This window comes from Erpetoichthys calabaricus, chromosome 13, assembly GCF_900747795.2.
Source record: "Erpetoichthys calabaricus chromosome 13, fErpCal1.3, whole genome shotgun sequence".
NCBI lineage: Eukaryota > Metazoa > Chordata > Cladistia > Polypteriformes > Polypteridae > Erpetoichthys > Erpetoichthys calabaricus.
Window position 1 is genome coordinate 83812716 of NC_041406.2, and position 15477 is coordinate 83828192.

The 15477-nt window shown below is 41.1% G+C and overlaps 1 protein-coding gene and 1 long non-coding RNA gene across 3 annotated transcripts in view; one reads left to right on the top strand and one right to left on the bottom strand.

Moving 5' to 3' along the window:
- The window catches only part of slc66a2 (solute carrier family 66 member 2), a 117419-nt gene that overhangs the window by 44100 nt on the left and 57842 nt on the right, over positions 1-15477 (top strand). For both annotated transcript variants that reach the window (XM_028817186.2, XM_028817187.2), the window contains one exon: positions 13943-14159. In XM_028817186.2, coding sequence (XP_028673019.1) covers positions 13943-14159 — 217 coding nt within the window. The remainder of the gene's footprint in view (positions 1-13942; positions 14160-15477) is intronic.
- The window catches only part of LOC127530056 (uncharacterized), a 68440-nt gene that overhangs the window by 34372 nt on the left and 18591 nt on the right, over positions 1-15477 (bottom strand). The gene's annotated exons all lie outside the window — the stretch shown is intronic.

Below are 15477 nucleotides of genomic sequence, written 5' to 3' on the forward strand. Positions count from 1 at the left end.
CCTGTCTTGGGCTTCACCCCATGTTAGGTCCATACCCTTCAGCTCATTTATCACAGTTCACTGCCAGGTTGTTTTAGGCTGGCCTTGTTTGTTCTTCCCAGGTGGTGTCCATCTCAGAGCAACCTTAGGTATACCGTTCTGGTCCATTCTAAAGATGGGGCCAAGCTGTCTTGAGTGCTGGTACTTGATCTCCAGCACCACACTCTGGCTCCTAGATATTTTGTTTTTGTAAAGGTGCTTATGGGTAATTTCAAGACCGAACAGGAGCGGAGAGAATGGGAATGCAAACTTATGCTTAAATTCAATACTCTACAAAATGGTCTGAATAGAGACAAGAGTTTTATGACCAGATATGTGGACTAACAGACTGATTGACCACAGGACTACACCAGAGGCCTATCTTACAGGTAATGCACTTCAGAAAAAACCTTACAGGACTTTCTGTAGTGATGATGAACTTATCTCTACATTTTATTAGTTCATTGTTCTCTTCTTTCAGGGTTAATTCATCTAAGGATTATTAATTTTGCTAACATTTGATCAAAAAGGTTGTTGCTGTCCCAATATACGCTAGAGTATTTTTCAGTTTCTTTGTTACACCTTGCCTGATGAAGGGGCCTTAGCTGCCTCGAAAGCTTGCATTTGTAATCTATTTAGTTAGCCAATAAAAGGTGTCATTTCACCTTACTTTCTCCTGTATCAATCTATGGCTAACATGGTACAACGCTGTACTGCTGAAGGTCTTCGTTAGAGATCTTCTTGGACCAGAAGATACGACAGATCGTCATGAGACATCCATTATGCAAGGCGTCGATCTTATTGACCTTTGCCACACTCCTTGATTTATCTGGATATTCAGTGACTTGAATATTTTCTGGTCTCCATATAATTACTGGAAATGCCAGATAGGCGATCTCCATTGAAGTAATTCAATGGCTGCTAAAACCAGTAGGCCATACCAGTGATGATTTACGAGTGTTGTATGAAATGGGGTGAATACTTACGGGATTGATTATGTTGTGTTTTATACAGGGTGAGTCAGAATTATGTTAACATTTGAATGGCGGAAACAATTTATTCACAAAACATACATCATATGTGCAAGATGATTTACAGGAATGTCTCAACCTGTTCGCCATCATGTTCAGCACATATACCATATGTGGCACACAAATTGTCCACAAAAATTGTACAGCAGTAGCAGTACCATTAGTGTTAACATAGTTTTGACTCACCCTGTATTTGTAATTAATTTAGAGCACCTTGCAGAGACCTGTTTTCACTTTTACATTAAAAAAACAGATTAAATTCACTGTAAAATAAATATTGTATAACAGGAAAATGTCAAAAATTCCAAGGAGGTGAACAGTTTTTATAGGCGCTTAGTGGCAGGTGTAAATGCTTCCAATATTGTAGTTTCCAATATCTGAGGCTGTGCTTTGTGAATGTTATTAAATAATTTATTTCCTTGTAATTTCTTGAGCCAGATATTGAACTCTTGACTTCATAGCCGTTATAGTTTTCATTTACTTATTTTATTTTCTGTTAACAGAAACCCTTTCCTGCAGTGATGACAAAAATGATTTCTTATACTTCAACTGTAGACTCAAATAATGCACAGGCGCTCGCGTGAACATATCAATCTAAGGATGAACTATTGCAAGTAAATTAAAATTGATTCTTTTGGAGAAAAGCTGACTCGTATTTATTCTAAAATTCAGGGAAGTGTGTTTTGATGAGTTGAGCCTTCTGCTGTGATTACACACTTCATATTTCTTGGTTTAAAAATAGAATTTTTGCAGTAGTAGGACACTTGTCTTACTTTATTAATTTGCCTTCCTTGCACATGACCAAAATTATGCCTTTCTGATGTTTCCCCTTCTCTGTAGCGGACATTTATTGTGCATTGGGTGCAAAAGGGGTTTGGCGTCACATTTATCATTGCGCTCCCTTGGCAGATTGTTACAGAACAGCAGCAATGACAAAAAAAGGACAAATTAAAACATCATTCTGTCACAAGATGCTTTAGGCTTCTCTGTGTATTTAGTTAACATCTTGTCTGTGTTCAGAATTGTACTCAATAATAAATCCTATTTTCTTTCTTTATTGCTGACTTAGCTTTTAAAAATATTGGTATTTTTAGGGAAGTAGTTGTTAAGCGAGAAGATGCCTGAGGAGTGAAGAAGAAGTATATTAGTACCAGTTTTCAAGCATAAGTGAGATGTGCAGATCTATAGTAACTACAGGGGGATAAAGCTGATCAACCACACCATGAAGATATGAGAAAGAGTGATGGATGCTCGGCTGAGTGGAGAAGTGGTAACTCTATTTTTGCAGCATAGCACACCCATTTCCAGGGACTCAAAAGTATTTGGACATTTCACTGACAAGCTGTTCCATAGCCACGTGGGAGCAGGTCCCTCATTATTTCATTAACCATTTAGCAGGTAAAAAGTCTGGAATTCATTCCAAGAGTGGAATTTGCATTTGGAAGCTGTCACAGTGAGCTCTCAATATGAGGCCCAAAGAGCTGTCCATGCAAGTAAAAACAGGTCATCATTAGGCTGAGAACACAAACCCATCAGAGAGACAGCAGAAACACCAGGAGTGGTCAACTCAACCATCTGGTAGATTTGTAAAGAGAAGGAACACGCTGGTGAGCTCAGTGACTGGAAAATCAGAGAAGACGACTGTGCTGGGTGATCACAGAATTCTGTTCTTGGTGAAGAAGAACCCCTTCATGACATTTAGCCAAACCAAGAACTCTCTCCGGGAGGTAGGCCTGTCATTGCCAAAGTCTACAATCAAGTGAAGATTTCATGAAAGTAAATACAGAGGGTTTACCAGAAGGTGCAAACCACTGGTAAACCTCAAGTGCATGAAATACAGATTAGACTTTGCAAGAATATATTTTCTGAAAGCCTGTCCATTTCTGGAACACTTTCCTTTGGACAAATGAATGTTGGAAAGAGAAGATCATGGGGAAAAGAAGAAATGGCTCATGATCTGATGAATATCACATCATTGGTGAAACATGGTGGAGGCCGTGTTAGGCCTGATCATGCATGGCTGCTAATGGAAGTCAGTCACTGTTGTGACTGCTGGCAGAAGTCGCAGGATGAATTCTGAAGTGTACAGGACGCTGTACAGTCTGCTCAGATACAGACAAATGCTGCAAAACTGTCCAAGGAGGTTCTGCTCAAGCTTTATAACGCACTGGTGAGGCCTCATCTGGAGTACTGTGGGCAGCTTTGGTCTCCTGGCTACAAAAAAAAAAAGGATGACGCTTCACAGTACAGATGGACAATGAGCCCAAACATACTGGGACAGCAAACCAAGTGCTCTTCAAGGCCAAGAAGTGGAATATTCTTCAATGGCCAAGTTAATCAACTGACCTCAACCCAACTGGACATGCAGTTCACTTGCTGAAGACAAAACTGAGGGCAGAAAGTTCAACGAACAAGCAGCACCTGACGACAGCAAGTAGTAAAGGCCTGGCAATGCATCAGCAGGGTGGAAACTCAGCACTTGCAGATAACAATGGGGTCAAACTTCAGGCAATCATTGACTGGAAAGGAGTTTCAACCAAGTATTGAAAATGATCATTATATTCATGATTATGTTAGTTTGTCCAAATACTTTTGAGCCCCTGAAAATAGGAGGACCATGTGTGAAAATGTCTGTCTTTTCCAAACAGCATGTACAATATTTTTTGTTAAACCCCATAAATTACAATTGAAAGTCTACACTTCCTCTTCACATCTGGATTGCTTTATTTCAGTTCCATTGTGGTGGTGTGCAGAGCCAAATTTATAAAAAATGTGTCACTGTCCAAATGCTTATGGACCTAACTCTCTCTCTGTCTGTCTGTGTTTCCGCAGATGCACACTTGCCCAGTGCAGGCGGACGGCTTCGTTGTGTGTTGTATTATTGAGAGTGGAGATGCTTTCAAACTTTTGCCTAAACTTATGCAAATGCTACATTTAGTTTTTCAGTTCATCAAATAAATCACAACTATACATACAATTTTCATAAAAAGTCCATTGTTTTAGCTGGTTGCCTATTCAAAGCTGTATTTAATATTTTTCACATTAACAGCATATGTAATTTGGCCAGGGGTGTCCAAACCTTTGCATGAAACTTTTTAAATGATTTTGTTATCATTATACTTGTTTCTGTTTGGAAAACGTCTCTTTAACCTTCACCTGCTGATCTGGGGCCTCATGTATAATGCCGTGCGTAGAATTCACACTATAACATGGCGTATGGGCAAAAGCGGAAATGTTCGTACGCACAAAAAAATCCAGATGCATAAATCTGTGCATACGCCAACTTCCACGTTCTTCCGCTACATAAATCCCAGTCAGCGTGAAAAGTAATGCACATGCACGTGCCTGTTTTCCCACCCCAACTCCTCCCAGAATTATGCCTCTCTGAATATGTAAATCAATATAAATAAGCTCCGCCTTCTGTGAAAAGACAATGGCAAAAGCACAGGGGAAAAATAGAAGAATATCAGCGAATACCAAGTGGAGGCAAAGAAAACGTACTATTTGTTGGTTTAAACAGAGATATAAAGAACAAAAGGAAGTTGATTGAGTGACATAGAGTGTTGGAGAAACTCGTAAGTTCAAGTTCACAAAGTCGCACAGTGCTCGAAATAAAAAAAGTTGTCAGATATCAAAGTCGCCGTGAAAAGGCGAGTCGTAGCCCACCGTTTGAGTGTCATATGAAAGCTTATTAGGGTACAGAGAAAAAAAAAATTAGGCACACAGTGGGCAAAAAGCTTGAAATGCCAACTTTAATCTCGAAATTTCCACTTTAATCACACAGTTTATTTTGTCATTAAAGTAGAACATCATGAACTTCATCTTTAAATCTTTTAATTTACTAGTTTCTCAAATACCATCATAACTAAAGTAGCACATTACATGCTTTGTTTTGTATGTGTTCTTCTGTGTGCTCTAAGAAGAAGCACATAGTGATTCACACACATAAACGGGCTTTCTCTTCCTCCGACAGGACACAGAATCCATTACATTCGTGATATTACAGCTCTCTGAATAATTAAAATACTGAGATGTATACTTGATATCATTTTCATGATGATAGGCGTTAAAGCATGTTGTTAAACATGGGAGCGCGCAGTGATAGTAATAAGCAGGCGCCTCGTCCACAGATTGTTCCTGTCTCACGCAAGATGCTTGCTGCGCCGTGTGCGACCTTCGGTGAAATAATTTACTGCAGCAGTACTGTCTCTTTCAAACGTACTAACCCCAAATTCCTGTCCTTCCTTTTCTTTCTCCAAGTAACCAGTCGCCACACAATCAGCTCTATAATAGACGTTAAGCCATCTGTAAGCTTAGAACGCAGATTCTTCAAAACTTTTAAGAAACATTGAAATATCTCCATAGTACATGTTTAATTATTCTATCCTTCCAGTGTCACGGCCGCCCCAGCAAGAATACAGAGCAAGGCAGGAACAATCCCTGAACAGAGCGCCAGCTTCTCAATAGCGCTGCGGCACCGCGTCCTCACATGTTTAATTATTAACAATATAGATTATTTAAATGACGTTACATTTTATCTGTATAATGTAATAAACATATTTTGCTGCATTTCATCTTAAAAATGATATCGTCATCATATGTAAATACACACTTTATAAAGTGGCTCAGGTTGTGCAATATTATAACTATCACAAGTTTATAGTGAGGTGATTGTACTTATAAGTACAAACAGTTCTACAAGGAGCACTTGATGGACTGATTGAGTGCGTTTAGAGTTCTTGAGATGAAACTGTTTATGAACCGCGAGGTCCGTACAGGAAAGCTCTGAAGCTTTTGACGGATGAGAGCAGTTCAAATAACGAATGGCTGAGGCAGCGTGTGCTTGATGCTGTATATCGATAATTCTCTTTCTGATCAGCTGCTCTGAGTGGTGCAGTGAGAGTAATATGGAAAAAGATGATCCGCTGTGGCAACCCCTAACAGGAGCAGCTGAAAGTAGAAAAAGAAGGTGCAGTGAGAGTAACCACGCTAAAGCAGCTGTGGTATTTGGAATAGTTTGGCCATTCCGTGGACCATTATAGTGGACCCTTGACTTACGAACTCAATTCGTTCGTGAGGGCTGGTTGTAACTCAAGTTGGTTGTAAGTCAAGAGTATTTTTCCCATAAGAAATAATGGAAATACCCATAATGCGTTCTGAACCTCCCACAGCAACACTTACTTAACCTTTTCATAATAAAAAAGGGTTGTATAATGTGCATAATTTACCAAAACACCAATAATGTTTCTAATGTACTAACCAAAAAGTGCCTAGCCTACCAGAAACAACAATTTCATACTGTACTCACCATTTAATTTGACATCTTTGGGCTGCAGGAAGGGAGGAGAAGGAGAATGAAATGGAAGGTGGTTATTGTTTGGAAGGAGCCTCCTTATACAAATCTTTTCTTTGTAAAATTGTCGAGATTGTGGATTTCGACATGCTGTACATATTAGCGAGATTGGTCACACGAACACCACTCTCATATTTCCGCACAATTTCCTTCTCAGTTTCGATTGTTTCTTTACCTTCGTTACCTTCTTATCCTTCCTTAGCAATTATCGAAAAAAATGATATAAATCACTGCGCTGACCGAAATTACGTCCACAAACACATGTATCTGGGCTCCGACTGACGCTTACAAATGCTCTTGGCTGTTTGTTTACAATCGCGCAAGCGGATACACGTGACCGCATTCAGGTCATAACGCAAGATGTTGGTCGTAAATCAAGTTGTTCGCATGTCAGGCCGGTCGTATATCAAGGGTCGACTGTATATTGTTATAGGGATGTGGATCCAAAAAAGAAAAGGAAACTACACTGGAACAGTAGCACTGCTTTGACGCTGGTTGCCGAGTGAGTAAAACCGAGTGGAGAACATGCGTACGGCAGGGTTTGAGCTACCGTGAAAATGTGCGTGGCTTTAAAGTTTAGGTTTTATACATTGCAATTTGAGCATGGAAACGGGCTTACGCAACATTTTTGTGCGTACGAACCATTTATACATGAGGCCCCAGGAGTGTGCAGTTTGCAGGATTCACTCTTCAGGCTGACTATATATTTTTTTTTTTCTTTCTTTCTTTGTTTTTCCTATATGCCTATCACCCGAAGTCCCCCAACAGGCTGGGGGCCACCTGCCTGTCACTAACAGGAACTGCCCTCTGCACTGTAAATCTCCCATAATTCTTGCCAGTTCATTGTGAATGCGCTCTGAAGTTGGTGAGTTTACTTGTGTAATGCTGCGCTTGGGTCTTTTGTACGTTTGGAATTTTAACCCTCAGTCTGTCAGTTCTGTTTCGGGACTTTGTTCAGCTTGGATTGCCTTTGGCAGCAACTCCTTTACACCTTTTGTGCTTGCTCTTCGGAGTTTTACATGGTAACAGAGCATTTCTATGAAAATAAACCTTTTTAATTTTATGAAGATCCTGCGTTTGCATTCGTATGTAGCCAGGGTTGTGATGATAAATCCCCCCACTCCTCTGTTGGGACCATTTAGTGATTTAGGACTCCTAGTTCATCACACCTACTAACTTCCTTAATTATTTGTTGAGCTGTGATCATCTATATTTTTGTCATGTTTTTTTCTGTAACACTTGAAACAGGATTTTATGTCCTCCCACTTTTTTAGAATCCCCTTTAAGTCTTTCTTCTCTGTTTTATGTATTGGCAGAGTACCCATTGTAGAGCAAATCCTTATTATTAAGCAGCCAGACTTTAACAATCCTGGCTACAAACTCAACAATAACTCCAAAGAAGACAACCAATTCATAAGGATGCAGTGCCTCAGGCACATTTTTTGTCACCTGTACGAGTAAATGTATTTTTTGAACACCATTCCTCACATTTATCGCATGAGTGTTCTGAGCCATTTTCTGCCTCTTCATTCATCAAAGTCTGTTTTTATATACAGAAGCTTAGTTCTTTCGAATGATACGGCATATGACACTGACATCCTGATCGGGGATGAAAACTAAAGATAGCTCTGTGTCATAATAGAAAAGTCTTGTCATAAATTCTGTCATTTAATTATGTGCATGATGAAAGCAACAGAACCCGGCACACTTTGATTTACAGTGATAGATTTTTTTTTAAATATATGGAGATTAAAGGCTGTCACAGGACTTTAATGCAGCAATTTTAAGGTTGCTTATAGAAATAACCTATTAAGCTGTGCACACGTCTTTGAAATATATGAATCATTAGTGTTGGAAAAGCAAGATTTGTAATGTTTTACAAAATGTAGGCACTCACGGTGTAAGATTAAAAAATTAAAGTTGCGTGGTAAAAGTTTATTAAAGTAGCTACTGTTGTTGAAATGAAAAAAATGACTTCTGTAATGTGATAAATGGGACACTCATTGCAGCTCTTTTCACTTAGAGGCAAAATATCCATCCTTTCATCCATCCTTCTTTCTTCTCTAGCAGAAAACCATTCTTAACACTTTTAACCTATTTGTCTTTTCAGTTATATTTCTTTTTATTTCACTACTTAAAGTAAGATGAGATCCAGCTGGAATGCAGACCCTATGGTAGCCCATGTTATAATATGTTTTATTATTAAGTTTTATGTCACTGTTCTCTGTGCCCACTGTTATGGACTCATTCATACTGGCAGACCAAGTATGGTACACAGGATCAGCATTTAGAATTGCCGAGCCAAAGACAACTGGAGAATTGAATAGTCAGCCTAAAGACAGACTAGTATATTTCTGTCTCCTGTCAGTACACCATCCTCTTTCCTTGTTGGGAGAATGAGAACTGTATGTAGGCATTGTGCTATTCCTGTATTTTTTAAGGTGGGGTTTGAGTCCTTTCCTGTCCTTGTTTGGATCCATAGAAGGAGCCTGCACATGGAGCAACCAGGATATAAGGATGGACCTACGGCCAACACTTTGAAGCTGCCAGGCGGAAGATTATGTCTTCCGTCCGGTTAAAATCCTTTCAGCGTGGTGACGAAAGATGGCAGACTGTGTATGTCAAGATACCCACATTGCTTGACATGTCTGTCATAAGCTTCCCGTTTGTAATACCGCGTGAACCCGTCAATAAAGCGCTAAATTATCCTTATACTTCTCGTGTAAATCTTGTAACCGTCTTATTGCATACTGGGGGGGGGGGGGGGATAATACCTTTTTATTTATAATTATTTAAATTCAGGTTAATTAAAATGCTGCAATTGAAAAGAACACATTTCCAGAGAGCTAATGCCTCTTAAGGAAACAGCCTCTGATCTTGAAGTAAAGCTCTGTGTGTCTCTTCATGAAAACTAAGGGCAGGGATATATTTTTGACGCTCAGAACGCTTATGTGCACACATCATGGCTGCCACACAGTCCCAGCGCCCTTTTGACGCGTCCTCTGAGAATGTCATTGGAAATTAAGGTGACGCATGCGTGAATTACAATTCCAGGAAAAATTTGGGAGCCGTGTGTGTTTTGGTACGTGATGTCGGCATCATTATTTACTATTAACATCTCCATAGTGACAAACATGCATGTCGGAACGTCTGACATCAAATCAGCAGAAAGTGGATGTGGAAACGTGGAAGATGAAATGGAAGCAAATTTGAGACAGATACACCTGTGCAAAGCGGAAAATGTCTGAGAAACAAAGTGGGGATTCGGCTGTTGCAAGATGACACAGTGTGATGGCAAGCAGCATTGCAGCTCCAATGGGATCAATGTGTGTACTTCGATGTTTGATGAATGGATCGACACGGTGAGGCAAATCATTAAACTTCATTGCTGACATACAAAAGTATTCCTGGTGCTTTTCTTCATCCACTTCTCGCATAGGCAATACAAGTGTCACATATTCCCCATCATAATGATGTAATACATTTAAAGTTCTTACATATCACCTTCTGTGTATCTGTTTTCATATTTTTTTTACACCTTCACAACAGCAGCAGAATGCAAAGAATTTTTATCTTCATCTTTCTTCCCTCAACACACAACACAGCGAGTTTTCTCTACCGTGATGATTTCTCACACTGCCACCTGGTGGAATCCTCCAGATTTACATAAAGTACATGCGCAAGTATAGTCTGTACACTGCTTGCATATGCAAACGTTTGTGTCATGTAGCGTCAAGTATATCCTGGTCCTAAGCCAGGATGATGTACCTTCCCATTGTGGCGAGCGGCTGGGGGCAGTACCCAGCTGGGACGCCCGGAAGGACCGGAAGAGGGATTACACCTCCTCCGGACCATGAAGGGTCAGCCGCCCTGGTTGGTATGAGGACCATGGGAACAGAGCATGGAAGCTCAACCCTATAGGGGCCCATGGTAACCGCCAGGGGGTGTCCAAATGCCTGAAGAGCCCTGGACATCAGCACTGAATACCAGGGACACCCGAAGTGCTTCCGGGTGCTCAGCCGGCACTTCCGCCAGACAAGGAAGTACCAGCAGAAGTTCATCGGGAGGCACCTGGAGCACGTCTGGGTGAACATAAAAGGGGCCACCTCCCTCCATTCGATAGTTGGAGTCGGGTGGAAGTGGATGTAGCTCAGAGGAGAGAAGGGGAGGCGGTCAGGAGAAGAGGCATTATTGTGAAAGGCCTGGACTGAGGGTGATTTGGTGCAGGGGCACTGGGTTGTGCGATACACTTGTAAATAAGAAAATGTACAATAAATGTGTGGTTGGGTTTGAGCCATCGGTGTCTGCCTGTCTGTGTCCGGGCTGCTTTCCACACCATATACAGACTTACTTTTTTTTAGATAAGCATGGTATCATCTATGATGCTAAAGGATGATTTTGTAAATTTATAACTATGAAGACTTTGTCTGAGCAAAGGATTGTTTTAGTATGTTTGTGATTGCAATGCATGAGTAACTTCTTGAATGGTGTGCTACATAGGCACCTTTGTTTAATCAATTTCTTATGCTTATATATTGCCAGTGTCCAAGGGACCTTTTGCTTGTAAGTGCTAAAGTGAACTGAGGATCAAGATTTTTCCTTAACACTTCTTAACCTGTTTATCCAGGTCAGATTGTGGGACAGCTAGAGCCTTTCTCATCAATCATAGACCGCAACAATTCCTCAACAAAGCACCAGTCCATCACACGGCAAACACACACATACAGTGCATCCGGAAAGTATTCACAGCGCATCATTTTTTCCACATTTTGTTATGTTACAGCCTTATTCCAAAATGGATTAAATTCATTTTTTCCCTCAGAATTCCACACACCACCACATAATGACAACATGAAAAAGGTTTACTTGAGATTTTTGCAAATTTATTAAAAATAAAAACATTGAGAAAGCACATGTACATAAGTATTCACAGCCTTTGCCGTGAAGCTCAAAATTGAGCTCAGGTGCATCCTGTTTCCCCTGATCATCCTTGAGATGTTTCTGCAGCTTCATTGGAGTCCACCTGTGGTAAATTCAGTTGACTGGACATGATTTGGAAAGGCACACACCTGTCTATATAAGGTCCCACAGTTGACAGTTCATGTCAGAGCACAAACCAAGCATGAAGTCAAAGGAATTGTCTGTAGACCTTCGAGACAGGATTGTCTCGAGACACAAATCTGGGGAAGGTTACAGAAAAATTTCTGCTGCTTTGAAGGTCCCATTGAGCACAATGGCCTCCATCATCCGTAAGTGGAAGAAGTTCAAAACCACCAGGACTCTTCCTAGAGCTGGCCGGCCATCTAAACTAAGTGATCGGGGGAGAAGGGCCTTAGTCAGGGAGGTGACCAAGAACCCAATGGTCACTCTGTCAGAGCTCCAGAGGTCCTCTGTGGAGAGAGGAGAACCTTCCAGAAAGACAACCATCTCTGCAGCAATCCACCAATCAGGCCTGTATGGTAGAGTGGCCAGACGGAAGCCACTCCTTAGTAAAAGGCACATGGCAGCCCACCTGGAGTTTGCCAAAAGGCACCTGAAGGACTCTTAGACCATGAGAAAGAAAATTCTCTGGTCTGATGAGACAAAGATTGAACTCTTTGTGTGAATGCCAGGCGTCACGTTTGGAGGAAACCAGACACCGCTCATCACCAGGCCAATACCATCCCTACAGTGAAGCATGGTGGTGGGCAGCATCATGCTGTGGGGATGTTTTTCAGCGGCAGGGACTGGGAGACTAGTCAGGATAAAGGGAAAGATGACTGCAGCAATGTACAGAGACATCCTGGATGAAAACCTGCTCCAGAGCGCTCTTGACCTCAGACTGGGGCGACGGTTCTTCTTTCAGCAGGACAACGACCCTAAGCACGCAGCCAAGATATCAAAGGAGTGGCTTCAGGACAACTCTGTGAATGTCCTTGAGTGGCCCAGACTTGAATCTGGTTGAACATCCCTGGAGAGATCTTAAAATGGTTGTGCACCGACGCTTCCCATCCAACCTGATGGAGCTTGAGTGGTGCTGCAAAGAGGAATGGGCGAAACTGGCCAAGGATAGGTGTGCCAAGCTTGTGGCATCATATTCAAAAAGACTTGAGGCTGGAATTGCTGCCAAAGGTGCAGTGACAAAGTATTGAGCAAAGGCTGTGAATACTTATGGACATGGGATTTCTCAGTTTTTTTATTTTTAATAAATTTGCAAAAACCTCAAGTAAACTTTTTTCACGTTGTCATTATGGGGTGTTGTGTGTAGAATTCTGAGGAAAAAAATGAATTTAATCCATTTTGGAATAAGGCTGTAACATAACAAAAGGTGGAAAAAGTGATGCGCTGTGAATACTTTCCGGATGCACTGTACACAAGGGGCCAGTTAAGTATCAGAAATTTGTCTAACCTGCATGACTTTGGACTATGGGAGGCAAAATATAGTAAAATAAATGATCATAGCAGGGGATACACCAGAGGGAGAACTCCTAATACTAACAAATGGGTACAAATCAAAACACCAACAGCCTGTTTGTGCCTCTCTTAAAGGCTATTGAATGCCTGTCTATTGTTTGGGTTGGCTTGGACACTTGCCCACAATATCAACTTTATAATAAAACACTTAAGGTGGCTGGGTGTGTATGTAGTTCCAACAAGTAATCTGATTGTCAGTTTGGCTTTTGTGATACAATTGGAAGAAGAAGGGTGAGTTGTAGCCAGTATGAGACACACAAGGAAGAGTAAAGTAGGAGTAGGAGGCACGCTGAGAGTCACCTTCAATGATGGGAAGTATAAAAGTGCCTTGAAATGACTGTTTCAGAAGCAGGATTTATGGGAACATGCTAGAGAGAAGGTGCATCGGTCAGGAGAGGTTCTGAAACCAAGGAAAGTAGGTGAAGGTAGTTGTAGGGATATCAAATCATTAATTTTTTTTTCTATCACCTGTCTTTGACAGGCAGCATGGCTAGTTGTTCAATAAATGCTCCTGGAAAAATCAATATGCATCATAAGTGGGGTACAAGAATCGCATGGGCCTGGATTTTTGGATTAACGATCTGCCTCTTCCTTGAATTCTTTGGTCAAGGGCTCGCTCATCAATTCAAAAATGCAGTCCTATGTGATTTGCGTATCCTGTTTATGATGCACACTGGTCTTTTTTGGATGCGTTTATTTAGCAATATTTCAGCAAAAAATGCATGCATTTTGCACTTTGTGAGCAAAAGAATGGATAACTGACATTTGAATTATGTGACACGAGTAGCATGACTGTGTGTGTGTTTTTTTTTTTTTTTTCTGGCATGGATACTTTTAATTTCGTTTGCAGTTCTACAGCATTGGTCACATTTGTCTGATATTTTATCATAAAGTTGTTTTTTTTAATCTGTGTTCTCCATGAAAACTTGAGATTGAACATTTTTCTCAATTATCACTAAGCAAGCGATTAAAGTAAATCACTAAGTGCGTAAGTAACGTGTCATTTTTGGACAGAGTATTCCGATAGCTTTATAAATAAAAAATGATTAGACATTTGCTGACTCTGAATCTTTTTTTCTGCTTTCAGATTTTGACTTGAATTACTTCTGGCTGTGGAGCAGATTTGTTGACTATGTGCAGTGTGTCCTGGCATTCACGGCAGTAGCTGCTTACATTACCTACCTCTTCCTGGACTCTGCTCTTTTTGTTGAAACACTGGGCTTCCTTGCTGTGTTCACTGAAGCCATGCTTGGTACTCCACAGTTATACCGAAACTATCAGAACAAGTCTACCGAAGGCATGAGGTGAGTCTTGAGACAAGCCTGGCTAGAGGCATTTTGAAAATGGATTCACTTGTCCTGTGCAGGCTAATCTAACACTTGTCTGTAACTGGCAGGTCAGTTGACACTTGTCAATAAATATGTTGGGAGAATCTGTGCTAGCTGGATTCACAAGGCAAACTATTACATTTAGGAAAGCGCATCACATGTATTTGTTTATGGCTGTGAACAGAAGAGAAACCGTATTTTCAAGTTTTTAACTGTTTGAGTGTTTAACCGACATTTGAACTAAGAATTCAGAATGTCTGAGTTCCTTGTCAGAATTTTCAAGTGGAATGCCCTCCACAATTCGGATTTCCTAGTTGAAAATTCAGCCCTGATCTGTCAAATCCAAGGTTCCTCAACTTCAGATTATGACATCAATCCAAAATGGTGATGTACACTGCAAACTTTGGTGAAAACTGTAATATTATACTGTTTAGTTAGTTAGATAGATAGATAGATACAGTAGATAGATAGATAGATAGATACTTTATTAATCCCAAGGGGAAATTCACATACTCCAGCAGCAGCAGCATACCGACAAAGAACAATACCAAATTAAAGAGTGACAACAATGCAGGTATACAGACAGACAATAACTTTGTATAATTTTAACATTTACCCCCCTGGGTGGAATTGAAGAGTCGCATAGTGTGGGGGAGGAACGATCTCCTCAGTCTGTCAGTGGAGCAGGACGGTGACAGCAGTCTGTCGCTGAAGCTGCTCCTCTGTCTGGAGATGATACTATTAAGTGGATGCAGTGGATTCTCCATGATTGACAGGAGTCTGCTCAGCGCCCGTCGCTCTGCCACAGATGTCAAACTGTCCAGCCTACAATAGAGCCTGCCTTCCTCACCAGTTTGTTCAGGCGTGAGGTGTCCCTCTTTTTTATGCTGCCTCCCCAGCACACCACTGCGTAGAAGAGGGTGCTCACTACAACTGTCTGATAGAACATCTGCAGCATCTTATTACAGATGTTGAAGGACGCCAGCCTTCTAAGGAAGTATAGTCGGCTCTGTCCTTTCTTACACAGAGCATCAGTATTGGCAGTCCAGTCCAATTTATCATGCAGCTGCACTCCCAGGTATTTCTAGGTCTGCACCCTCTGCACACAGTCACCTCTGATGATCACGGGTCCATGAGGGGCCTGGACCTCCTAAAATCCACCACAAGCTCCTTGGTTTTGCTGGTGTTCAGTTGTAGGTGGTTTGAGTCACACCATTTAACAAAGTCCTTGATTAGGTTCCTATACTCCTCTTTACTGCCCATTCCTGATGCAGCCCACAATTGTTTATTAGCA